At 48.0% G+C, this 8,250-nt stretch overlaps 2 protein-coding genes across 2 annotated transcripts in view; one reads left to right on the forward strand and one right to left on the reverse strand.

Annotated features, from left to right (window-relative positions):
• Positions 1-3,578, reverse strand: part of Ctdnep1 (CTD nuclear envelope phosphatase 1) — a 7,500-nt gene extending 3,922 nt beyond the window's left edge. Inside the window, exon 1 of the mRNA XM_004638385.3 lies at positions 2,742-3,578. Within this exon, the coding sequence (XP_004638442.1) occupies positions 2,742-2,843 (102 nt within the window). The 5' untranslated portion in view covers positions 2,844-3,578. The remainder of the gene's footprint in view (positions 1-2,741) is intronic.
• A 134-nt stretch (positions 3,579-3,712) lies between these two features.
• Positions 3,713-8,250, forward strand: part of Elp5 (elongator acetyltransferase complex subunit 5) — a 6,982-nt gene continuing 2,444 nt past the window's right edge. Inside the window, exons 1-5 of the mRNA XM_023723420.1 lie at positions 3,713-4,107; positions 4,197-4,257; positions 4,349-4,429; positions 5,959-6,179; positions 8,180-8,244. Of these exons, the coding sequence (XP_023579188.1) occupies positions 4,062-4,107; positions 4,197-4,257; positions 4,349-4,429; positions 5,959-6,179; positions 8,180-8,244 (474 nt within the window). The 5' untranslated portion in view covers positions 3,713-4,061. The remainder of the gene's footprint in view (positions 4,108-4,196; positions 4,258-4,348; positions 4,430-5,958; positions 6,180-8,179; positions 8,245-8,250) is intronic.

The following is an 8,250-nucleotide window of genomic DNA, read 5'->3' on the forward strand; positions in this document are numbered from 1 at the left end:
GACTCACAGTGATTCTCCTGTTTTCAGCCTCCCAAGTGCTGAGATTACAGGTATGTGCCACCAGGCATGCCCAGTCTCAATTGCTGTCTCAAGGGCTGGCCAAATTACTCAGCGGATTAAAGGGCCAGGAGTTCAATCCCCAGGCCTGCTGTGCTGGCCCCATCCCTGGGGCGAGGAAAGATGGCAATTGAGACTGGGTATGGTGGCGAACGCCTGCAATCCTAGGTCTTGGGAAGCTATAAACAGGTGGATCACTAAGAGTCCGATCTAGTAGTGAGACAATGAATACCCTGTAGACCCTTCCCTAAAATACAAAAAAAATTAAAAAATAAAAATCGCTGTCTCAGCACACCTCAGGGGCAGGGCCAGCACATAAATTTATCTTACTTATTCATTTCTCCAATCAGAATGAAGATTTCATAAGAGCCTGAATTCTGTCTCAGTACTGGTTTTCCAAGTGCTTATGACGTTATAGCAAGGGTGATCAGTTAATATTAGTAGAATCAATTAAGTGGTATAGCCAGGATTATTCCGTTGCAGACTGATGCTAGGACCTACCCTTGGAACCATGACATTATCTTGCTAAACTGAATAAAGAAATACATGAGTATCCACCTTCACACCTAGGATTCTTTGTGGCAACTCCCATAATCTCTCTTTTAGGAACCAAAAGCCTCACACTCTTAGTAGAGAGGAAACAGGAATCAAGAAAGGAGATCCTTGGATCATTAAGGGAGAATAGAGAATGAGGGAATCCAGAGGTTGTCAGGTCATTTAAGTTCTTCTGGCTGAGGGCCACTAGTCCTATTTTAACCAACCACCTGTCCACTTGTGTCTCTGCTAGCCAAGTCACAAGTTGCAGGGAACCTCAGCCCTCTGAACAGCCTCCTTATCCTGGTACCCAGGACAAGACAGAGAACACCAGAAAGCCCCAAGGTGACAGGACATAGAGAAAGTCAAAGTGAAGTAAGGGCTATGCAAGGTAAAGAAGGGCCAAGGATATCACCACTTCAGCCTTCTAGTTTTGCTTCTCCACGTATCCTCTAAAGGTTATTTTTTAATACTCAGATCTCTCCACACAAAGCCAGACTCATCCTTTTTCATTCTAAGTTACAGACACTCTTCACTCTTTGCCTAGATCCCAAATAATATTAGACACTGGCTCCCCTTTGCAAGGCACTTTCTCCCCCTTAGCCCAAGGCATCTTGCCTTCTGTTCTCCCTGGCCCATGATGGGGGTTGCAATGAGGACTGAAACAGCTCGGGTGTCATGCCCTGCTATCTCGGGTTGCATATGCTGGGCATGTAGGGAATGCTCCAAGCATCTGCCAGAAAGGGAGTGGGGGAGGAAAACACACTGGAAGGGAAGAGAGGACAAAAGGCTGTGGGGTCAGTGGTGCCAAAGGAGAGCAATTCTGGAAGTCATCAATCTTCCAATAGATGGAATGGAATACTACTCTTTACATCCAGAAAACTCACGTACTAAGGGAGAAGGGGGATTTTCTGAACAAGGTCAGACAGAGAAGGCAGCAACCAACACAAAGTAAAAGCCAAAAAAGCTCACATCACATTCATCTCTGCCTCTCTGACCCCAAATTCTTGGCTCCTAGCTTTCCTATCTCAGGGAAATAGCTCTGCCCACAACCACCACCACCCAGAACAGTCCTCATCCTAATCCAGGAAGTTACAGAACAGACTGGTAGAGAAGAGAAGAAACCCAAAGCCAGGCCATTCCCCCAAACCAATCAAGTCAACCACTACTACCACCTAGGTCTGTCTGGGTGTTTTCTTGATTTATGCTGCCCATACTTGGTTTTATTCTTTGAGATTATAGTGAAATGTCACAGAGTATCAACCTCTATACCCCAGTTCACTCAATTTTTCTCTATCTTTTCGGAGGATCCACCCCAGTGGTGGTGATGAGAAAACAAAAGTATATTAAGTTACTGTATATGTTAGCAGAATGAGCTTGACCTTGGATAAAAGCTCCAGGAAGGGAACTCAGAGGTGCTTGGCTACACCCAAAAGTCTCTACTTCCCACAGTATTCCTTTCACAATGCTAGATTCCCCTGGAAAAACCAGAGCTCCTTTAGATGCAAAGCCCTGCAACTGCCTGGCCTCATCCTCAAACAGGGATACTTGAACGTGCTCCTTCCCACAACTAAAGATGCCCACCATAAAGGCATTTTAGTTTTAGGATTTCAAAATATCCATACATCCACACTTAAGCTATGAAATAAGTTTCTAGGACCTTTTTTGAGTTCCATTGAGGCCTTCCCAAGTTACCATCCATGTTTATCACATATGCTGTCCTATTCACCACTAACCTTGACACAGAAGTCTGTGCCTCCAAAAACAAGCACACCCAAGGGTTCCGAAAGTAGGGTCTTTCACGAGGCTACATTAATAGATCTGGCTGCCAGCAAACAGGTGTTCCCTGCCTCTAGGTTTCTTTAGCAACAACTCCAGCTTTCTTAATAATGCCCCACCCACCATGCTAGCCCCCAAGAGTTGCCAAATTCTGTCCCATCTTGGCCCACTTATCCCCCTCCCCTGATCTTATTTCTCTTATGTGGATTTTCCTCCTCCCTAACCCACGCTCTCATCAGGGTACCCTAATTCTGTTGCAGAAAAGGCCTCCACTAGGACTCCTTTCTTAGGCCTGAAGGCCGATACTTTCCACAACCCAGGGGCACCGCGGACAGAGGTCCCCACTACCGCCAGCGCCCACCCAGGCTCACCGTGCGGATCTGCCTCCGCAAAAGGTAAATGAAGAAGCTCCACAGCTTGGCGGCGAAGGCCACGAACGTACGCAGCCCCAGCAGACACTGTGTCCGCATCATCCCGATGACCCCGGCACCGCCGGCCCCGGGGCCCCCGCGGCCCAGCTCCGCCAGCCCCCCGGGGGCAGCCCCCCGCCTCCGGGAGGGGGAACGGGGGCCCCGAGCGGCAGGAGAGTGTGCAGAGAAGGGCACGGAGCGGGCGGCTCAGAAAGCCACCCCTAGCGAGGGGAAAGCCCAGCGGAACCGGGAGCTGGGGGACAGGCGTGGGCAGCCGTCGGGGGCCGACATGGACGGGGAGTGGCACCGACGGTTTCGCGAAGGTTGCAGGCCAAGAAAGGTCGGGATAGGACGGGGTCCTTCGAGACTAGGAGGGAAGGGGATGGAGAATTGGGGGAGGGGGTAATGGGGGAGGGGGTAGGGAGACGGGAGGGGGAGGGGAAGGGGAAGCCGAGAGTGGCTCGCTGCGCAGGCGCGCTAGGGGGCTGCCCGCGGGAAAGGGGCGGGCGGGGGCAGCGGCGCGCGAAGGGCTGCGGCGGCAGAGAATAGGCTGGCTGAGTGAAGGAGTAGGGAAGGAGGGGGAGGGGGAGCCGAAGGGCGGGGAGCACTGGGACGGAGTGGCCTCCCCCTCCCCGAGGTCAGAGGTCCCTTAGCCGCTGGAGACTGGGGCAGCAGCCTCTGCCGCTGGATTTCCTACTCTGACAGACGCCATTTTACCACCCAGAGGCCTCCCTCCTCCTCTCTTCTCCCACCCCTTCCCCTCTGACACTACTTCCGCTGGTGACGTGTATACGCTTCTGCGGGACTAAGGTTCCCTCTGCTGGGTGTTACGGGGGTAGGGATAAGGAAAGCCTAGAGCACCCGAACAAGGCTGCAGTATTGCGCATCCGCGAAACGTAGTAGTGGGGCGGGGCCTGGAGAAAAGCCGGGAGAGGAGTGGGCGGGAAGCGTGACGTCAGTTGACCCAGGGTTCTGACTGCCACAGAGGTAGAGCTCGTGTAACGCCCCCTCGCTCCCAGACAACTGTCCCAACGGTTCTTGCAGCTCCTGTCACGCTGAAACGTGGACTGCTGTTGTTCCTACGTCTATTTTCTAAGAATCTTGGGGTGTTCTTCCGCATGACCCCCTCTGGAAATTCTGAACATAAAATCACCTTTCGTTCCAGACTTTGCCCACTCTTAAGGGTGGGAAGAATCCTGAAAGCCCCGCCCTGTTCAGTGGAGCGGGCGGGGGCGTGACGTCATCAGAGGGCGTCTGAGTGGGCTGGGACGGCAGTCAGAGATGCTGGAGTCACTGTCGGCTTTTGGCGGGTTGGTTCTACTTCGGGGTAAGGGTTTTAGACAGAGGGACCGACCATGGATTGAAGCCGGGACGGGTTCGTAAAGGCGGAAACCTGAGGGTTTTGATTTTCCCCAGATTCCATAGAATGGGAGGGTCGTGACTTCTTGAAGGCGCTTATCAAGAAATCTGCACTATGGTAAGTATCTGGCTGAGCCTTCCGTCCGTCTTGTCCTGAGAGGGGAGTCTGTGTCCTACGCTTCAACTTTTACACTTTGTCTCTGCCTAAGTGGAGAACAAATTCACGTCCTGGGCTGTGAAGTCAGCGAGGAAGAGTTTCGAGAAGGTTTTGACTCCAATATTAACAGCCGGTGAGTACAAATAGGATGATACTTCGATAGATGCAGGCTCTCTGCTGCTATTGGACTTCATTTACAGCAGCAAGTGCAGAATCTAGTATGTAGTAGCAGCCGTTTATTCAGTGAGTGAATAGATCTGGACTTACTTAAAAACATCTCTCAGTATGTAGTTCAGGCTAGCCTTGGACTCACTATAGCCCAGACTGGCCTTGAACTTGCAGCTGTCCTCCTGCTGGGGTTACAGGCATGCACTGTTCTGCTCAATCTATAGATGTGGATCTTTAAAAGGTGATGAAATTTAGTAAGAGAAATGATGGACAATGATGATAGTTTGGGCAATACAAAGTAGAGATCCTAAAATTTAAGAGTAATAGTAGTAAAAGGTAGACAGTGTAGTTTAGTATGAAAGTTCATACTAGGGGGTAAAAGTAAACATGCTCTGCCTTCTGCATTATTTACAATCTAGTGGTGCTTAAATCAGTCATGGATTCTAGTTTTGGCTCAACACTTCAAGTTACTGAGGGACTTGTGTTAGAGGAAGAAAAACAGCATGCGCAATATTAGGAGGGTAGGATAAATAATAGCTGCTAATGGGAGATGGAAAAGCTTCCTGAGGTACTCAAGGTCATGAAGGTAAAGAGGTACTTAGTTGTAAAAAGTCTTACAGAGTGTGAAATGGAATGGAGGTGTTATCCCAAAGGTAGTGAAGAATTATTTAAAATTTGAGATAACTGGTAACATCATTCGTGTTAGAAATACTGATCCAAGGGTTGACCAGATAGCTCAGCGGACTAAAGTGCCTACTTAGGCAGAATGCAGCAGCCCTGCCCCTAGGGTGCCTTGAGACTGGACATGGTGATGCGCACCTGTAATCCCAGTGCTTGGGAAGCTGAAAACAGGAGGATCATTGTAAGTCTGATCTATGTAGTAAGGCCCTGTAGACCTTGCAGACCCTGTACCAAATACAGGAAAAAAAAAAAAATACTGATCCATTTAGTGACCACCATATGGATGATGAACTGGAACGTGGCATCATAGAACCAGGAAGATCAAGTAGGAAGACTATTGGTTCATGAAGGAGATGCGTGCATATTGGGCACCGATTACAAATCAGATGTGCTGGGTCTTGATGAGACAGAGGTGTTCCCTTAATGAGTTTTATAGAATAATGATAGGAGGGGGCCTGGGAAGATAGCTCAGTAGAATAAGCACTTGCTTGGCAAGCACAGGGTTCTGAGTTCAATCCCCGGTACAGCAAAAAAATAATAACAACAATAGTAGTGATAGGGACAGAGCCATAATTTAAGGCAATGATAATACAGATGAATTTAGGACAAATGTTAAATTTTAGGTGTTCTTGGATAAGTAGTAATGTCAGACGTACAACTTAAGCTGATGGGCATTAAAGTCTGTGCTTTCAGACTTGTCTCAGGATTAGGTTTTGTGAATTTTTAGGGTACTAGGAAAAATTGAAAAAACAGCCACAACTATAAATCCTGAAGTGAGGAGAAAGTGTAATATGTCTTATTTTCTTTTTGCAGAGTGGTGTACTATGACCTCTTCAGAGACCCGCTCAATTGGTCAAAAAATGGAGAGGCTTTTCCTGGGGGACCCCTGGGAACCTTAAGAGCTATGTGCAGGACGACAGATCCCAGGCCTCTCACCATTGTTCTTGATTCACTCAGCTGGTTGTTGCTTCATTTTCCCTGTAACACAGTCTGCCAGACCCTCCATGCTCTGCACTATCGGGATTCCTTTTGTGGTGAGACCTTTGCTTTCCCTCATGTATTTCTTCCTGCTGAAGAAAGGCCCATTTTTCTTTTCTACCTTAAGCAGAAGCATCAGGAATCTCTCATAAGACATTTTTTATTGGTTTGTCTTTTTTTTTTTAATTATTTATTTTTATTTATTACATTTATTTATTGTGTGTGTGTGTGTGTGTGGCCAGCTCAGCCCACAAGGGGGCGGGGCTGGCTGGCATGTGGTGCTGGGGGATCGAACCGCGGTCCCTGTGCTTTGCCAAGCTTGTTTCAAGTAGGTGCTTTAAACCACTGAGCCATCTCTCCAGCCCTGGTTTGTCTTTTTGAGACAGGATTTCACTGTGCAGTTCAGGCTGGCCTTGAACTCACTTTGTAGCCCAGGCTGGGGGCCAACCAAATACCTCAGTGGATTAAAGTGCCTGCTTAGGCAGACACAGGGGCCAGGATCTCCCTAGGAACTGGGATCACGCCCCTCCCCCCAGCATGGTGGCGTGCACCTATAATCCCAGCACTTGGGAGGTTGTGAACAGGAGAATCACTACGAGTCCAATCTAGTAGTGAGACCCTGTGGTCCCTGTCTTAAAATACAAAAATAAAAAATAAAAAATAGCCCAGGCTGGCTTCGAACTCGTAGTGATCCTCCTGCTTCGGCCTCCCAAGTACTGGAATAACCAGTGTAGGCTACCACACCTGGCCACAACTGATCTTATTCCAACACTTCAACATTTGTTAATTATTTCCTGTACCCATAGAACAAGTATTAAATATATATAATCTGTCAGGTGTAATTCTAGATAACAGAAAAATAAATACTGACTTTGTGTCCTTGGTTTCCAAGAGTTCAGTGTCATAAAGGGCACAGACAAGTGAACAGTTAAAGATAGTCTGATAAGACCGGTGATGAGATAGGGACTTGTACAGAGTACCTTAGGAAAGAACCATCTTTTCTTTTTTTTTGGCGGAACCGGGGATTGAACTCAGGCCCTTGAGCTTGCCAGGGAAGCACTTATTCCACTGAGCCATCTCCCCAGCGCCAAGGAAAGAACCATCTTGAAGAGCAACATATCAGTCAGGTTCATCCAGAGAGGAGCAGTGGGATTAACCCTGACGTGCACTGTAAATTTTAGAGATAGATGTATCAGACTTTGTAGAAAAGCGCTTGATCTCAGGGTGCTTCAGTTTTCCCTGCAAAAAAGTGGTAAGGAATGAAAATACAGCATTGGACGCCAGGGATATATTGGCATAAGCACCTGCCTGGTAAGCACAAAGTCCCAAGTTCAATCGTATTCTTTTTTTTTTTTTTTTTTTTTTTTTTTTTTTGGTGGAACAGGGGATTGAACTCAGGCACTTGTGCTTGCCAGGGAAGCACTTACTCCACTGAGCGATCTTCCCTGCCCCTATATATATATAAATATACTTGGCAAGTTTCTAAAACTGCAAGTAGGGCAGGCCAGATAGCTCAGCAGACTAAAGCACCTGCTTAGGCAGACACAGGGGTCGGAGGTTCAATCCCTGGCCTGTTGCACTGAGGCAGTACTTGAGACTGGGCATGGTGGTGCCCGCCTGTAATCTCAGCGCTTGGGAAGCTGAAAACAGGAGAATCACTACAAGTCCAATATGTGTAGTGAGACCCTGTAGACCTTATAGATCCTGCACTAAATACAAAATAAATAAAGCTGCAAGTAAATGAGTATGGAAGATGAGACTAGAAAGTTAATGGGAGTTAAGTGGTGAAAGTAATTGTTTCAGCCTGAAGGCTGTGAGGAGATGCAGAAGGACTGAACTCAGAGTGGTGCCTTGATCAAATTTGCCTTAGAGTAAGGATGTGTATTAAGGCAGATGGGAAGGGCAGGGCCATGAAATTGGCCAAAGTTAGGATTGTGGCAGAGTTAGGATGAAATGCAGATCTCTCCACCCTTTTCATTGTTTGCTTCCAGGCCTCCACTCTAAAGGTTCCCTACTATCTTTTGTGCCCTTGGTTTTCTTTCTTGTCCCTCTCCAGGTGAAAGCTCTCCAGTAGAGCGGGTGAATGTACTGGGCCTGCTGCATGAAGAGCTCCATGGCCCAGGACCC

Source organism: Octodon degus, unplaced genomic scaffold, assembly GCF_000260255.1.
Source record: "Octodon degus isolate 3935 unplaced genomic scaffold, OctDeg1.0 scaffold00098, whole genome shotgun sequence".
In the NCBI taxonomy this organism is placed as follows: Eukaryota; Metazoa; Chordata; class Mammalia; order Rodentia; family Octodontidae; genus Octodon; species Octodon degus.